Consider the following 17,120-nt stretch of genomic DNA (forward strand, 5'->3'; position numbering starts at 1 on the left):
TCCCCGGATGTTGACGGTTGGTGAAGGAACTGCAAAATGGTGGCAAGTGATTGGCGGTTGAGGGAGAGTGTCGCGGGGGGGGGGGGGGGAGATTATATGTCCACCCTCTCCACACCCTCTCCCCCTCCCTCTCAGACAGTGTGTAACCCGGGGGTGGGCCCAGTGAGATCAGACAGTGTGTAACCCGGGGGTGGGCCCAGTGAGATCAGGCAGTGTGTAACCCGGGGGTGAGCCCAGTGAGATCAGACAGTGTGTAACCCGGGGGTGAGCCCAGTGAGATCAGACAGTATGTAACCCGGGGGTGAGCCCAGTGAGATCAGACAGTGTGTAACCCGGGGGTGGGCCCAGTGAGATCAGACAGTGTGTAACCCGGGGGTGGGCCCAGTGAGATCAGACAGTATGTAACCCGGGGGTGAGCCCAGTGAGATCAGACAGTGTGTAACCCGGGGGCCCAGTGAGATCAGACAGTGTGTAACCCGGGGGTGGGCCCAGTGAGATCAGACTGTGTGTAACCCGGGGAGAATTCTGGTGTTTTTCTCTAAGCCCAGAAGGGCGGGACAGAGATCTGAGGAAAAGGATAAAATCAAACAAATACTGGACATGTACTTTGCTGAAAGGTTGGGAAAACACTTTACACTACATTCCATTTCATGATATTAATATTCTTCTCATTTTCTGCCCTGTCATAATTAGATGTCCCGGTGAATGGCGGAGTGATTGAAAAAGTTCCACAGCTGGAAGGAAACAGGGATTGTGGACTGAGGAACAACAGCAGGTGAACCAGCGCAAGATTGTGAGAGCACCAACCAGTGAGCCCCTTCCGATTGAAAGTGCTTCAATAGATCGACTGGGGAGGAAGGTAAGAGAAAGTGCCATTTACTCAGATACACACCGGTCCTGTAGACAGTACACACAGGTTACACAGTAAGTCAGGAAATGAGACTGGGAGAGTCTGACCACCGAGCACAATTATCCAGCATGAGGCCGTGTAATGGGATGTGAAGTGAGACCAGTTTCTGTCTCTAAACACAGTCACAGTGAATCTTGTATGTGTTTTAGAGTAAAGGGCTTTGATCGAAGAGGTGACTCCAGTTTGAGGCAGAGCCCAGCAGATGGACCGGTCTCTGTACATTAGGTGCGGCTGCACTCACACCGACACCATCAGATCTCAATGTTCAAATATTTCCCATCTGGTGAGAAAGCCAATGGAAAGATTGAAGCGGAAGCACAGAGACAATTCACTGATCACGATGCACAGACCCATCTGAAAGACCAGCACGGCCTATCACCCATAGAATCAATTATTCATTCATCAACATTTAGAATTATAAGAAAATATATTGATAACTACTTATATTGATAACTACTAATATTGAAGCATTGATCACTTGAGATATGTAGTATTCTAATATACTGAAACACAGATATGGAGAGTTGCAATTTATTGATTGGCATCGTACTTGACTCCGAGATGAACTTCCGAGCCGATATTCCCGCAATCACCGAGTACGCTTACTTCCCCCTCCATAATATCGCCGGTCTCTACCATTTCCTCAGCTCATCTGCTCAAACCCTCATCCACGCCTCTGATCGACCTCACACCTCATACTCTCCGTAAACTTAAACTTAGGGGGCATAGTTTTAAGGTGGTTGGTAGAAGGATTTGAGGGGGGGCTTCTTTACGCAGAGGGTTGTGGGGATCCAGGACTCACTGCCTGGAAAAGTGATGGATACAGAAACCCTCACCACTTTTAAGAGATGGTTGGATAGGCACTTAAAGTGCGGACTTCGAGCTGGTAATTGGGATGAGAGGTGATCACCTCTTGTTGCCCGGCACAGGTATAATGGTAAGTGCTGCAGGGAATCGAATATGGCCAGGGTGATCTCCTGGACCAATTTCGATCTCCTGGATGAGTAGGAGAGAAATTTTCCCATTTTTTTCCCCCCTAAATTGGCCTGGATTTTTACCTGGTTTCTGCCTCTCCCAGGATATCACATGGCTCTGGTTGGGGTGAAGTGTAGAATGTTTTGGTACAAGGGGTGTCGTAGTTGTGTGAGGCGGACTGGTTGGGCTGAGTGCTATTTACCTTTCCGCCATTGTTTATTGTTCATAGGTTTATATGTAACCTTCAGGGCTGCTGACCGAGGGCCGTGCGGCTCTTTGTCGACCGACTTGGACACGATGGTCTGAAATGGCCTCCTTCTGTGCTGTAATTTTCTATGTTTCTAAAACAAAGAAACATAGAAAATAGGTGCAGGAGTAGGCCATTCAGCCCTTTGAGCCTGCACTGCCATTCAATGAGTTCATGGCTGAACACTCCTGCCCGTATCCTTACTCAAGAACACAAGTAGCAGCAGCAGGAGTAGGCCATACGGCCCCTCCCATCTGCTCCGCCATTTGGTAAGATCTCTATTCGATAGAGAATTTCAAAGATTCATAACTCTGAATGATGAAATAGCTCCTCCTCATAGTCTGTTATCCTAATACTAGGACCCCTAACTCTAGACTATCCAGCCCTTGTCAATTCCTCTAAGAATTTTATATGTTTCAATGATATCACCTTCCGTTCTTCTAAACGCCAGAGAATATAGGCCTATTCTACTCAATCTGTCCTCAGCCCTCTCATCCCAACTTGTATCAATTTCCGTTCACCCATCACCCCTGAGCTCGCTGAACTACATTGGCTCCTGCTCCATCAATGCTTCGCTTTCAAAATTCTCATCCTTGTTTTGAAATCAGTCCAGGATCTTGCCCCTCCCTATTGCTGTAATCTCCTCCAGCCCTACAACCCTCAGAGATCTTTGCATTCCTTCAATTCTGGCCTCTTGAGCAGCCCCAATTTTCATCCCTCCAATATTGGTGGCTGTACCTTCAGCTGCCGATGCTATAAACTCTGGAATTCCCTCCCTAAACCTCTCCACCTTTAAAATGCTCCTTAATACCTACCCTTTTGAACAAGCTTTTCGTCACCTGTGCTAATATTTCCTTATGTGACTGGGTGTCAAATTTTGTTTGATAATGGTCCTGTGAAGTGCCTTGGGACATTTTACTATGTTTAGGGCGCAATATAAATGCAATTTGTTGCTGATAACTGAAGATATTTCAAATTGTAATATAACAAAATTATAGGCATGGGGAATTGCACGAGATTAATAACTGCAGAGGAAGAGGATTGTTATGTATTGCTAATAGCGTGAATTCTTTTAACATGAGGTGGCCCTTGCACATTAGCTACCACACGGGCTTAAAAAAATAAGAACATAAGAATTAGGAACAGGAGTAAGCCCCTCGAGCCTGCTCTGCCATTCAATAAGATCATGGCTGATCTGGCCGTGGACTCAGCTCCACTTACCCGCCCGCTCCCCGTAACCCTTAATTCCCTTATTGGTTAAAAACCCATCTATCTGTGACTTGAATACATTCAATGAGCTAGCCTCAACTGCTTCCTTGGGCAGAGAATTCCACAGATTCACAACCCTCTGGGAGAAGAAATTCCTTCTCAACTTGGTTTTAAATTGGCTCCCCTGTATTTTGAGGCTGTGCCCCCTAGTTCTAGTCTCCCCGACCAGTGGAAACAACCTTTCTGCCTCTATCTTGTCTATCCCCATCATTATTTTAAATGTTTCCATAAGATCACCCCTCATCCTTCTGAACTCCAACGAGTAAAGACCCAGTCTGCTCAATCTATCATAAGGTAACCCTCTCATCTCCGGAATCAGCCTAGTGAATCGTCTCTGTACCCCCTCCAAAGCCAGTATATCCTTCCTTAAGTAAGGTGACCAAAACTGCATGCAGTACTCCAGGTGCGGCCTTACCAATACCCTATACAGTTGCAGCAGGACCTCCCTGCTTTTGTACTCCATCCCTCTCGCAATGAAGGCCAACATTCCATTCGCCTTCCTGATTACCTGCTGCACCTGCAAACTAACTTTTTGGGATTCATGCACAAGGGTGAAGGCCTCCTCGTAGGACTGCTCCTGGGCACGGCCAAGGGTGCCATCAGCCGGTCCAGGCAGCGGGCAGTCGAGGGGGTCGTTCAACCTGACTGCCTGCCTCTCTTCCGCTCTTACATCCGGTCCAGGGTGTCCTTGGAGATGGAGCACGCGGTGTCCACCGGTACGCTCGCGGCCTTCCGCGAGAGGTGGGCACCGGAGGGACTGGAGTGCATCATCACGCCCGGCAACCAAATTTTAATTTGATTTTACGTTTTAAAGTTTAATTTGTTTTAATTGCCGGTGTTTTTAGTGTCCCCCTCTCCTTTTATAGGGGGCACTGGAAAAATTTGATTTTAGCGCCCCAAAAAAAAAACCAAAAACCAAAAAAAAAAAAGGGTGCCTTGAAAATGTCTGCTGTGTCACCCAGGTCGGGTGGCACAGTTTAATGTTGTTTATGTTTTGCAGGTAGACTCCTAAAAGAGTTTCATGCACAAGGGTGACTCCGTTAGGTGCATCGAGGAGGCTCGAGCACGTGGGGAGATCCCGTCCGAACTGACCCCCGTCCGGACGGAATTCCTCATCGGCGCCAAACCCCGGAACCTCCCTCGGGGGCCGGCGCCTCACAACTTGAGCCGCCTCGGGGAAATCCCCTCCGTGCCTTTCAGTTCCGCGCGGAGGGGTTTCCTGTACGGGCTGCTCCTGCACACCCTCAACTTTGCCATCCTCGCCGGCCGTCCGGACACGCCATGGCGTACCATCTTGCCGTCCGGAGGAGGCGGGGGTCCCCGATGGAGGGCACTCTACGCAGGGGTCCTCCCACTATTCATCGGGGACTTGGCCTGGAGGGTGGTGCACGGAGCAGTGCCGTGCAATAAATTTTTAAGCCGATTCACGGACTCCCAGGCCGCCTGCAATTTCTGCGGTCTGGAGGAGTCCGTGTTCCATGTTTTTATTGAATGCACAAGGTTGCAGCCCCTGTTCCACTATTTGAAGGGGCTGCTCCTGAAATTCTGGCTGCACTTCAGTCCCACTCTCCTGATCTTTGGGCACCCTGTGCGGAGGGGAGCGGGTAGGTCCGAAGGCCTCCTCGTAGGACTGCTCCTGGGCACGGCCAAGGGTGCCATCAGCCGGTCCAGGCAGCGGGCGGTCGAGGGGGTCGTTCAACCTGACTGCCTGCCTCTCTTCCGCTCTTACATCCGGTCCAGGGTGTCCTTGGAGATGGAGCACGCGGTGTCCACCGGTACGCTCGCGGCCTTCCGCGAGAGGTGGGCACCGGAGGGACTGGAGTGCATCATCACGCCCGGCAACCAAATTTTAATTTGATTTTACGTTTTAAAGTTTAATTTGTTTTAATTGCCGGTGCTTTTAGTGTCCCCCTCTCCTTTTATAGGGGGCACTGGAAAAAGGAAAAATTTGATTTTAGTGCCCAAAAAAAAAACCACAAAAAAAACCCCAAAAAAAACCAAAAAAGGGCCTTGTAAATGTCTTGTGTGTGTCATCCAGGTCGGGTGGCACGGATACATGTATTATGTTTTCGCAGGTAAACTCAAAAGAGTTTCATGCACAAGGACCTCAAAAGAGTTTCATGCACAAGGACCCCCAGGTCCCTCTGCACCGCAGCATGTTGTAATTTCTCCCCATTCAAATAATATTCCCTTTTACTATTTTTTTTTCCAAGGCGGATAACCTCACACTTTCCGACATTGTATTCCATCTGCCAAACCTTAGCCCATTCGCTTAACCTATCTAAATCTCTTTGCAGTCTCTCTGTGTCCTCTATACAACCCGCTTTCCCACTAATCTTTGTGTCATCTGCAAATTTTGTTACACTACACTCTGTCCCCTCTTCCAGGTCATCTATGTATATTGTAAACAGTTGTGGTCCCAGCACCGATCCCTGTGGCACACCACTAATCACCGATTTCCAATCCGAAAAGGACCCATTTATCCCGACTCTCTGCTTTCTGTTCGCCAGCCAATTCTCTATCCATGCTAATACATTTCCTCTGACTCCGCGTACCTCTATCTTCTGCAGTAACCTTTTGTGTGGCACCTTATCGAATGCCTTTTGGAAATCTAAATACACCACATCCATCGGTACACCTCAATCCACCATGCTTGTTATATCCTCAAAGAATTCCAGTAAATTAGTTAAACATGATTTCCCCTTCATGAATCCATGTTGCGTCTGCTTGATTGCACTATTCCTATCTAGATGTCCCGCTATTTCTTCCTTAATGATAGTTTCAAGCATTTTCCCCACTACAGATGTTAAACTAACCGGCCTATAGTTACCTGCCTTTTGTCTGCCCCCTTTTTTAAACAGAGGCATGACATTAGCTGCTTTCCAATCCGCTGGTACCTCCCCAGAGTCCAGAGAATTTTGGTAGATTATAACGAATGCATCTGCTATAACTTCCGCCATCTCTTTTAATACCCTGGGATGCATTTCCTCAGGACCAGGGGACTTGTCTACCTTGAGTCCCATTAGCCTATCCAGCACTACGCCCCTAGTGATAGTGATTGTCTCAAAGTCCTCCCTTCCAACATTCCTGTGACCAGCAATTTTTGGCATGGTTTTTGTGTCTTCCATTGTGAAGACCGAAGCAAAATAATTGGGCTTGGCAGAGCAAGATCTTGCTCCAATGGCAAGGGGAACCCAAGATGACTGGAGACCAGGCTGTGCTGCATGTTTCCTCTGGCACTGATTCTCACTGGAATAGGTTCAGAGGGATGGGAACCGATGCAGGGAGACAGAGGGAAACAAAACGGAGACAGAAGCAAAAGATAGAAAGGAGAAAATTAAAAGTGGAGGGAAGAGAAACCCAAGGCAAGAAAACAAAAAGGGCCACTTTACAGCAAAATTCTAAAGGGGCAAAGTGTGTTAAAAAGACAAGCCTGAAGGCTCTGTGCCTCAATGCAAGGAGTATTCGGAATAAGGTGGATGAATTAACTGCGCAGATAGCAGTTAACAGATACGACATGATTGGCATCACGGAGACATGGCTCCAGGGTGATCAAGGCTGGAAACTCAACATCCAGGGGTATTCAACATTTGGGAAGGATAGACAGAAAGGAAAAGGAGGTGGGGTGGCATTGCTGGTTAAAGAGGAAATTAATGCAATTGTAAGGAAGGACATTAGCTTGGATGATGTGGAATTGGTATGGGTGGAGCTACGGAATACCAAAGGGCAGAAAACGCTAGTGGGAGTTGTGTACAGGCCAACAAATAGTAGTAGTGAGGTTGGGGACAGCATCAAACAAGAAATAAGGGATGTGTGCCATAAAGGTACAGCAGTTATCATGGGCGACTTTAATTAACATATAGATTGGGCTAACCAAACTGGTAGCAATGTAGTGGAGGAGGATTTCCTGGAGTGTATTAGGGATGGTTTTCTTGACCAATATGTCGAGGAACCAACTAAGGAGCTGGCCATCCTAGACTGGGTGATGTGTAATGAGAAGGGTCTAATTAGCAATCTTGTTGTGCGAGGCCCCTTGGGAAAGTGTGACCATAATATGGTAGAATTCTTTATTAAGATGGAGATGACACAGTTAATTCAGAAACTACGGTCCTGAACTTAAGGGAAGGTAACTTTGCCGGTATGAGGTGCGAATTGGCTAGATTAGATTGCAAATGATACTTAAAGGGTTGACAGTGGATAGGCAATGGCAAACCTTCAAAGATCATATGGACGAACTTCAGCAATTGTACATCCCTGTCTGGAGTAAAAATAAAACGGGGTAGGTGGCTCAACCGTGGCTAACAAGGGAAATTAAGGATAGTGTTAAATCCAAGGAAGAGGCATACAAATTAGCCAGAAAAAGCAGCAAACCAGAAGACTGGGAGAAATTTAGAATTCAGCAGAGGAGGACAAAGGATTTAATTAAGAAGGGGAAAATAGAATACGAGAGGAAGCTTGCAGGAAACATAAAAACTGACTGAAAAAGCTTCTATAGATATGTGAACAGAAAAAGATTAGTGAAGACAAACGGAGGTCCCTTGCAGTCGAATTTGGGTGAACTTATAATGGGGAACAAAGAAATGGCAGACCAATTGAACAAGTACTTTGGTTCTGTCTTCACAAAGGAAGATGCAAATAACCTTCCGGGGACCGAGGGTCGAGTGAGAAGGAGGAACTGAAGGATATCCTTATTAGCTGGGAAATTGTGTTAGGGAAATTGATGGGATTGAAGGCCGATAAATCCCCAGGGCCTGATAGTCTACATCCCAGAGTACTTAAGGAAGTGGCCCTAGAAATAGTGGATGCATTGCTGATAGTTTTCCAGCAGTCTATCGACTCTGGATCAGTTCCGATGGACTGAAGGGTTGCTAATGTAACTCCACTTTTTAAAAAAGGAGGAAGGGAGAGAGAAAACGGGTAATTATAGACCGGTTAGCCTGACATCAGCAGTGGGGAAAATGTTGGAATCAATCATTAAGGATGAAATAGCAGCGCATTTGGAAAGCAGTGATAGGATTGCTCCAAGTCAGCATGGATTCATGAAATGGAAATCATGCTTGACAAATCTGGATTTTTTGAGGATGTAACTAGTAGAGTGGACAAGAGAGAACCAGTGGATGTGGTGTATTTGAACTTTCAAAAGGCTTTTGACAAGGTCCCACACAAGAGATTGGTGTGCAAATACAAAGCACATGGTATTGGGGGTAATGTACTGACGTGGATAGAGAACTGGCTGGCAGACAGGAAGCAGAGAGTCGGGATAAACGGGTCCTTTTCAGAATGGCAGGCAGTGACTAGTGGAGTGCCGCAGGGCTCGGTGCTGGGACCCCAGCTGTTTACAATATATATTAATGATTTAGATGATGGAATTGAGTGTGATATCTCCAGGTTTGCAGATGACACTAAACTGGGTGGCGGTGTGAGCTGTGAGGAGAATGCGAAGAGGCTGCAGAGTGACTTGGACAGATAGATAGATTTTTAACCAATAAGGGAATTAAGGGTTATGGGGAGCGGGCGGGTAAGTGGAGTCCACGGCCAGATCAGCCATGATCTTTTTGAATGGCGGAGCAGGCTAGATGGCCTTCTCCTGTTCCTAATTCTTATGCTCTTATGTTAGGTACTGCATTGGTTAGAAGCAGAGTTCATCTCCCTGTACGATGTCCCATCAAACATTGCAGAACAGGTACAGCACAGGGTTAGATACAGAGTAAAGCTCCCTCTACACTGTCCCATCAAATCTTATTGAATGGGGAGCGGGCTCGGGGTTCCGGGTGGCCCATTCCTGCTCCTATTTCTCATGGTCTTATGTACGCAGCATGCCCCGCGGAGAGAATGTGCCGCACCCAGACTACAGGAGCTCAGTGCGCAGGCGCGGGCCCTGGCTGTGTTTGGAGCATGCGCGGTGCATGGAATGGCGGAGACGACATGTTTTGGACAGGCTCCACAGAAGTGTCCTTTTCAGTGGGACCGAGCGGAGTAATAGACCAGCGGGGAGCCGGGGAGGCTTCATAAACAACTGGTGCCCGCCGCAAGCCTGGAATAATAACTGGAATATCGGCAGTTGCAGCTTCGGGGCTTTCTCCCGATCACAGGCCCAGCCTAACGGCGGCCATCTTGGTGCAGGAAGGCAGGTTTAGTGCTCCGCCATCTTGATTCAGTGAGTAGTACAGCGCATGCGCGTCCATCTTGGTACTGGAACTGTACCCAGCCAGAGTCAGTACCTTCAGGGGAGGGGAACCAGTGAGTGTAGAACTGAACCCAGCCAGAGTCAGTACCTTCAGGGGAGGGGAACCAGTGAGTGTAGAACTGAACCCAGCCAGAGTCAGTACCTTCAGGGGAGGGGAACCAGTGAGTGTAGAACTGAACTCAAACAGTCAGCATCTTCAGCGGGGGAGAGGGGAACCAGTGAGTCGAACTGAATCCAGCTAGAATCAGCACTTAAGGGAAAGAGAGGGAGGGAAACATAAGAAATAGGAGCAGGAATAGGCCATACGGCCCCTCGAGCCTGCTCCGCCATTTAATACGATCATGGCTGATCCGATCATGGACTCGGGTCCACTTCCCTGCCCAATCCTCATTACCGCTTAATCCCTTATCAGTTAAGAAACTGTCTAGCTCGGTCTTAAATTTAATCAATGACCCAGCTTCCAAAGCTCTCTGAGGCAGGGAATTCCACAGATTTACAACCCTCTGAGAAGAGAAATTCCTCCTCATCTCAGCTTTAATTGGGCGGCTCCTTATTCTAAGCTTATGCTCCCTAGTTCTAGTCTCCCCTATCAGTGGAACATTCTCTCTGCAACGGCCTTCTCAAGCCCCCTCCTAATCTTATACGTTTCGATAAGATCACCTCTCATTCTTCTGCATTGCAATGAGTAGAGGCCCAACCTCCTCACCCTTTCCTCATAAGTCAACCCCTCATCTCCACAATGTACCTAGTGAACCTTCTCTGAACTGCCTCCAAAGCAAGTATATCCTTTCGTAAATATGGAAACCAAAATCTTTACGCAGTATTCCAGGTGTGGCCTCACTAATACCCTGTATAACTGTAGCAAGACTTCCCTGCATTTATACTCAATCCCCTTTGCAATAAAGGCTACGATTCTATTGGCGTTCCTGATCAATTGCTGTACCTGCATGCTAACCTTTTGTGTTTCATGCATAAGTACCCCCAGCTCCCACTGTACTGCAGCACTTTGCAATTTTTGTCCATTCAAATAATAACTTGCTGTTTGATTTATTTCTGCCAAAGTGCATGACCTCACACTTTCCAATATTAGACTCCATCTGCCAAATGTGTGCCCACTCACTTAGCGTGTCTGTGACCTTTGCAGGTTTTTTGTGTCATCCTCACACATTGATTTTCCTCCCATCTTTGCATCGTTGGCAAACTTGACTACGTTACACTAAGTCCTTTCTTCCAAGTCGTTAATATAGATTGTAAATAGTTGGGGTCCCAGTACTGATCCCTGCAGCACCCCACTAGGTACTGATTGCCAACCCGAGAATGAACCATTTATCCCGACTTTCTGTTTTCTGTTAGTTAGGCAATCCTCTATCCATGCTAATATATTACCCCCCAACCCGGTGATATTTTATCTTGTGTGGTAGCCTTTGATGTGGCACATTGTCAATGCCTTCTGGAAGTCCAAATACACCACATCCACTGGTTTCCTTTTATCCACCCTGTTCGTTACATCCTCAAAGAGTTCCAGCAAATTTGTCAAACATGACCTTCCCTTCATAAATCGATGGTGACCCTGCCTGACCAAATTATGCTTTTCCAAATGTCCTGCTACTACTTCTTTAATAATGGACTCAAACATCTTCCCAACCACAGATGTTAGGCTAACTGGTCTATAGTTTCCTGCTTTTTGTCTGCCTCCTTTTTTAAATAGACGCATTACATTTGCAGTTTTCCAACCTGCTGGGACCTCCCAAGAATCCAGAGAATTTTGGTAAATTACAGCCAATGCTAATTCCCCGGTCTCATCCTCCTAGATTTCATAGAGTGCATAAGGGACGGGTTCCTTGAGCAGTATGTAACTGAACCAAACAGCGGGCAGGCTATTTTGGATCTGGTGCTGTGTAATGAGACAGGATTAATAAACAATCACCCAGTAAAGGATACCCTTGGAATGAAAGCCCATAGCATGGTTGAATTTCAAATTCAGGTGCAGGGTGAGAAAGTTGAAATTCAACCAGTGTACTCAGCTTAAATAAAGGAGACTTCAAAGGAATGAGGCTGAGTTGGCTGAAGTGGACTGGGAAAATAGATTGCAGTGTAGAATGGTTGATGAACAGTGGTGTACATTTAAGGAGATATTTCACAACTCTCAAGAAAAATATATTCCAGTGAGGAGGAAAGGTCGTAAGAGAAAAGATAGCCCTCCGTGGCTAACAGAGAAATAAAGGACCGCATCCAATTAAAAACAAGGACATACAATGTGGGCAAAACCAGTAGGAGGACAGAAGTTTGGGAAGCATTGAAAAGCTGACAAAGAATGAATAAAAAAATGATTAAGGGAAGATAGACTATGAAAGTAAACTAGCACAAAATATAAAAACATATAGCAAGAGGTATATATAGGTATATAAAAAGGAAAAGATTGGCTAAAGTAAATGTTGGTCCCTCAGAGGAGGAGACCCGGGAGTTAGTAATGGGGAACATGGAGATGACAGAAACTCTGAACAAATATTTTGTATCAGTCTTTACGGTAGAGGACACTAATAATATTCCAACAGTGGATAGTCAAGGGGCTACATGGGGGGAAGGAACTCAACACAATCACAATCACTGAGGAGGTGGTACTCAGTAAGATAATGGGACTAAAGGCGGATAAATCCCCTGGAACTGATGGCTTGCATCCCAGGGTCTTAATAAAAGTAGCGGCAGGGATAGTGGATGCATTGGTTGTAATTCATCAAAATTCCCTGGATTCTGGAGAGGTTCCAGCAGATTGGAAAACTGCCAATGTAACGCCCCTATTTAAAAAAAGGAGGCAGACAAAAAGCAGTAAACTATAGACCAGTTAGCCTAACATCTGTGGTTGGGAAAATGTTGGGGTCCATTCTTAAAGAAGTAGTGGCAGGAAATTTGGAAAAGAAAAATTCAGTCAGGCAGAATCAGCATGGATTTATGAAGGGGAAGTCATGTTTGACAAATTTGCTGGAATTCTTTGAGGATGTAACGAACAAGATGGATAAAGGGGAACCAGTGGATGTGGTGTATTTGGACTTCCAGAAGGCATTTGACAATGTCCCACATAAAAGGTTACTGCACAAGATAAAAGTTCACGGTGTTGGGGGATTGCAAAGTGCTGCAGTACAGCGGGACCTGGGGGTACTTGTGCATGAAACACAAAAGATTAGTATGCAGGTACAGCAAGTGATCAGGAAAGCCAATGGAATCTTGGCCTTCATTGCAAAGGGGATGGAGTATAAAAGCCCAAGTCTTGCCACAGTTGTACAGGGTATTGGTGAGGCCACACCTGGAATACTGCATGCAGTTTTGATTTTAATATTTACGAAAGGATATACTTGCTTTGGAGGCAGTTCAGAGAAGGTTCACAAGGTTGATTCCAGAGATGAGGAAAGGTTGAGTAGGTTGGGCCTCTACTCATTGGAATTCAGAAGAATGAGAGGTGATCTTATTGAAAAGTATAAGATTATGAGGGGGCTTGACAAGGTGCATGCAGAGAGGATCCACTGATAGGGAAGACTAGAACTAGGGGGCATAATATTAGAATAAAGGGCCACCCATTTAAAACTGAGATGAGGAGAATTTTTTTCTCTGAGGGTTGTTGATCTGAGGAATTCACTGCCTCAGAGCTGTGGAGCTGGGACATTGAAAGAATTTAAGACAGAAATAGACAGTTTATTAAATAATCCGGGAATAAGGGGTTATGGAGAGCGGGCAGGGAAATGGACCTGAGTCCACGATCGAATCAGCCAAGATTGTAATCAATCGTGGAGTAGGCTCGAGGGGCCGTATGGCCTACTCCTGCTCCTATTTCTTATGTTCCTACGTACTAGCATACCACACTTCCCCCCCCCCCCCCCCCCCCCCCCCCCCCAGGCGAGGATATTGGTCCCGGCGCTGTTGAGGTACAAGCTGTCTGGCCTGTACAGGTCCCACCTCCCCCAGAAGCGGTCGCAATGCCTCAGGAAACTAAAGCCCTCCTGCATACACCATCTCTCCAGTCACGCATTTATCTGCTCGAGCCTCCTATTTCTGTACGCACTAGCTGGTGGCACCGGGAGTAATCCGGAGATAACTACCTTTGAGGTCCTGCTCCTAGCTCTCTAAACTCTGCCTGCAGGAACTCATCCCTCTTTCTACCTATGTCATTGGTCCCGATATGGACCACAACCTCTGGCTGTTCACCCTCTTCCCCCCCGAGAATGCCCTGCAGCCACTCGGTGACATCCTGGACCTGGTACCTGGGAGGCAACATCCCATCCTGGAGTCACGTCTGCGGCCGCAGAAACACCAGTCTGCTCCCCTGACTATTGTATCCCCTACCACTATAGCTCTTCCATTCTTCTTCCTCCCCGCTGTGCAGCTGAGCCACCCATGGTGGCGTGGATTTGTCTCTGGCTGCACTCCCCAGAGCCACCATCGCCCTCACCGGGACTCAGAACAGAGTACCGGTTGGAGAGCGAGATGGACTCGGGACTCCTGCACTACCTGCCTGGTCCTCCTTCTGTCCGGTGCTCACCCACTCCCTCTCTGCCTGCACACTCTAAAGCTGCGGGGTGACCACCTCTAGAAACGTGCTATCCACAAGCTCTCAGTCTCACGGACACACCGCAGTGATTCCAGACGCTGCTCAAGCTCCAAAACACACAGCTCGACTTGGTGCAGCTGAAGACACCTCCTGCACACGTGGTCGTCCCGACTGCACGAAGCATCCAGGATTTCCCACATGCCACAGGATGCGCAATCCATGGGACTGAGCTATCCTGCCATCACTCTAGTTACACTCGGAGCTGTCATGTAGAACTAAACTCTAAACCTTAGAAAAACACACCCAACAACTACTCAGCAATCAGCTGATTTAACTAACCTTTATTTAAAGACTAAGTACTAACTTAACAGAGAGAAAAAAACCTTCAGGGGAGGAGAGGGAGGGGAAGCAGTGAGTGTAGAACTGACTCCAGCCAGAGTCAGTACCTTCAGGGGAGGGGAACCAGTGAGTGTAGAACTGAACCCAGCCAGAGTCAGCACCTTCAGGGGAGGGGAACCAGTGAGTGTAGAACTGAACCCAGCCAGAATTGGTGGTGAAAACCGGGAGTGGAGGAGAAACAGTCTAGAAATGTGCGATGGGTTTGGATTTCAGCACAGCAGGAGGGACAATGTGTGGGACAGGGATTTACAGCTTTGGAAGAACAAGAGAGGAAAGAATGTTCCATGGAAACTAGATGTGTCTATCCTGAATTTCTGTCTTGTACTGACAGTGATGAGTTTTGTTATCTCCTTTTACAGCATATTAGAAGGGGAGATTTTCAGACAGGACACACAAACCAAACAACACGTCAAGATCTGACTGAGTCAATCCATTCATCAGAACTTGAATATCATCGGCCTTTGAAAGTGGAAGGAGAAATGTTTGCCTGTTCTGTCTGTGGGAAAAGATTTCAAACATCAGTGTGACTGGAAAAGCACCGAGACACACACACCCGAGTGAGTGTTCCAGTGCACTGACTGCGGAAAGAGCTTTAACCAGTTACACAGCCTGAATAAACATCGCACCATTCACAGTGGGGAGAAACTGTAAATGTGTTGTGTGTGGGCGAGGCTTCAACTGATCGTCCAACCATGGAGAGTCACAACGATACCCGCACCACGGAGAAACCGTGGAAGTGTGACTGTGGGAAGGGATTCAGATCACCGTCTGAGCTGGAAATTCATCGACGCAGTCACACTGGGGAGAGGCCGTTCACCTGCTCCGAGTGTGGGAAGGGATTCACTCATTCATCCACCCTGCTGAGACACCAGCAAGTTCACACTGGGGAGAGGCCGTTCACCTGCTCTGAGTGTGGGAAGGGATTCACTACATCATCCCACCTGCTGACACACCAGCGAGTTCATACTGGGGAGAGGCCGTTCCCCTGCTCTGAGTGTGGGAAAGTATACACTCATTCATCCAACCTGCTGAAACACCAGCGAATTCACACTGGGGAGAGGCCGTTCACCTGCTCTGAGTGTGGGAAGGGATTCAGTCAGTCATCCAACCTGCTGATGCACCAGCGAGTTCACACTGGGGAGAAGCTGTTCATCTGCTCTTACTGTGGGAAGGGATTCACTCAGTCATCCACCCTGCTGAAACACCTGCGAGTTCACACTGGGGAGAAGCCATTCACCTGCTCTCAGTGTGGGAAGGGATTCACTCAGTCATCCACCCTGCTGACACACCAGCGAGTTCACACTGGGGAGAGGCCATTCACCTGCTCTGAGTGTGGGAAGGGATTCACTCTGTCATCCACCCTGCTGAGACACCAGCCAGTTCACACTGGGGAGAGGCCATTCACCTGCTCTGAGTGTGGGAAGGGATTCACTCGATCATCCACCCTGCTGAAACACCAGCGAGTTCACACTGGGGAGAGGCCATTCACCTGCTCTTGAGTGTGGAAAGGGATTCACTCGGTCATCCAACCTGCTGAGACACCAGCGAGTTCACAAGTGACTGCAGGGGTTGGAATCTGCTGTTATTGCTGCTGTTAATCACATCCCGACTGAATCATGTTCATTCTGACAGTTGGGGTTTGTTTCTGCTGATAATAACCCTATAACTGGGCTGGACTTTAATATTCTGGATATATTGCTGATTGTGTTCTTGGGGCTGCAGTGTCCATTTATGAAACGCTGTGTGTTATCTTTCCCCTTAATTCAGCAACTCACAACAGAAATTCAATTTGGAATAAAATTATGAACTTTTACTTTAATTCTAAATTGATCTTTGGTACAAAATCTACAATAGTGTGTGAAAGTTTCTACTGAATAAAATCTCCAATTAGAAAGAGCTTGCTGACAATTCTTACTGACTTGCACATTACACACAGTGGTCCCTCCATTATCCACCAGAAAGAAGGGGAATGGGAATTGGCGGGAAATCAGTGTACCGAAATGTTGCCCCTCCCATCTGGTGTAGCAATACCCTCGGTACGGGAATGGAGACGACTCCAGACCAAAACTGTACGCAGTACTCCAGGTGTGGTCTTACCAACGCCCTGTACAGTTGTAGCAGGATTTCCCTACTTTTATACTCCATCCCCCTTGCAATAAAGGCCAGCATTCCATTTGCCTTCCTGGTTACTTGCTGTAACTGCATGCTAACTTTTTGAGTTTCATGTACAAGAACCCCCAGATCCTTCTGTACTACAGCATTTTGTAATTGTCACATATAAATAATTTACTTTTTTATTTTTCCTACCAAAGGGGATAACCTGACATTTTACCACATTATAGTCCATCTACCAGATTTCTGCCATCTCATTGAGCCTATCTATATCCCTTTGTAGATTATTTGCGTTCTCCTTACAACTTGCACCCATCTTTGTATTATCAGCAAATTTGGCCGCGATACACTCGGTCCCTTCATCCAAGTCATTAATATAAATTTAAATAGTTGAGGCCCCAGCACTGATCCCTGCGGCACCCCACTCATTACTGATTGCCAACCACAGAATGACCCATTTATCCCGACTCTCTGTTCTCTG

At 47.2% G+C, this 17,120-nt stretch overlaps 1 protein-coding gene across 2 annotated transcripts; it reads left to right on the forward strand.

Moving 5' to 3' along the window:
• Positions 1-4: 4 nt before the first annotated feature.
• Positions 5-16,398, forward strand: LOC139272777 (zinc finger protein 432-like). Of its 2 annotated transcripts, XM_070888890.1 has the most exons (3): positions 5-42; positions 694-859; positions 14,887-16,398. In XM_070888890.1, the coding sequence occupies exon 3, from the start codon at positions 15,220-15,222 to the stop codon at positions 16,024-16,026; it is 807 nt and encodes a 268-aa protein (XP_070744991.1). In that variant the 5' UTR covers positions 5-42; positions 694-859; positions 14,887-15,219; the 3' UTR covers positions 16,027-16,398. The 2 variants fall into 2 exon arrangements, with proteins under 2 accessions (XP_070744991.1, XP_070744990.1); XM_070888889.1 differs by lacking the exon at positions 5-42 and having other exon boundaries at positions 84-859.
• Positions 16,399-17,120: the final 722 nt, after the last annotated feature.

This window comes from Pristiophorus japonicus, chromosome 9 (assembly GCF_044704955.1).
Source record: "Pristiophorus japonicus isolate sPriJap1 chromosome 9, sPriJap1.hap1, whole genome shotgun sequence".
Lineage (NCBI taxonomy): Eukaryota > Metazoa > Chordata > Chondrichthyes > Pristiophoridae > Pristiophorus > Pristiophorus japonicus.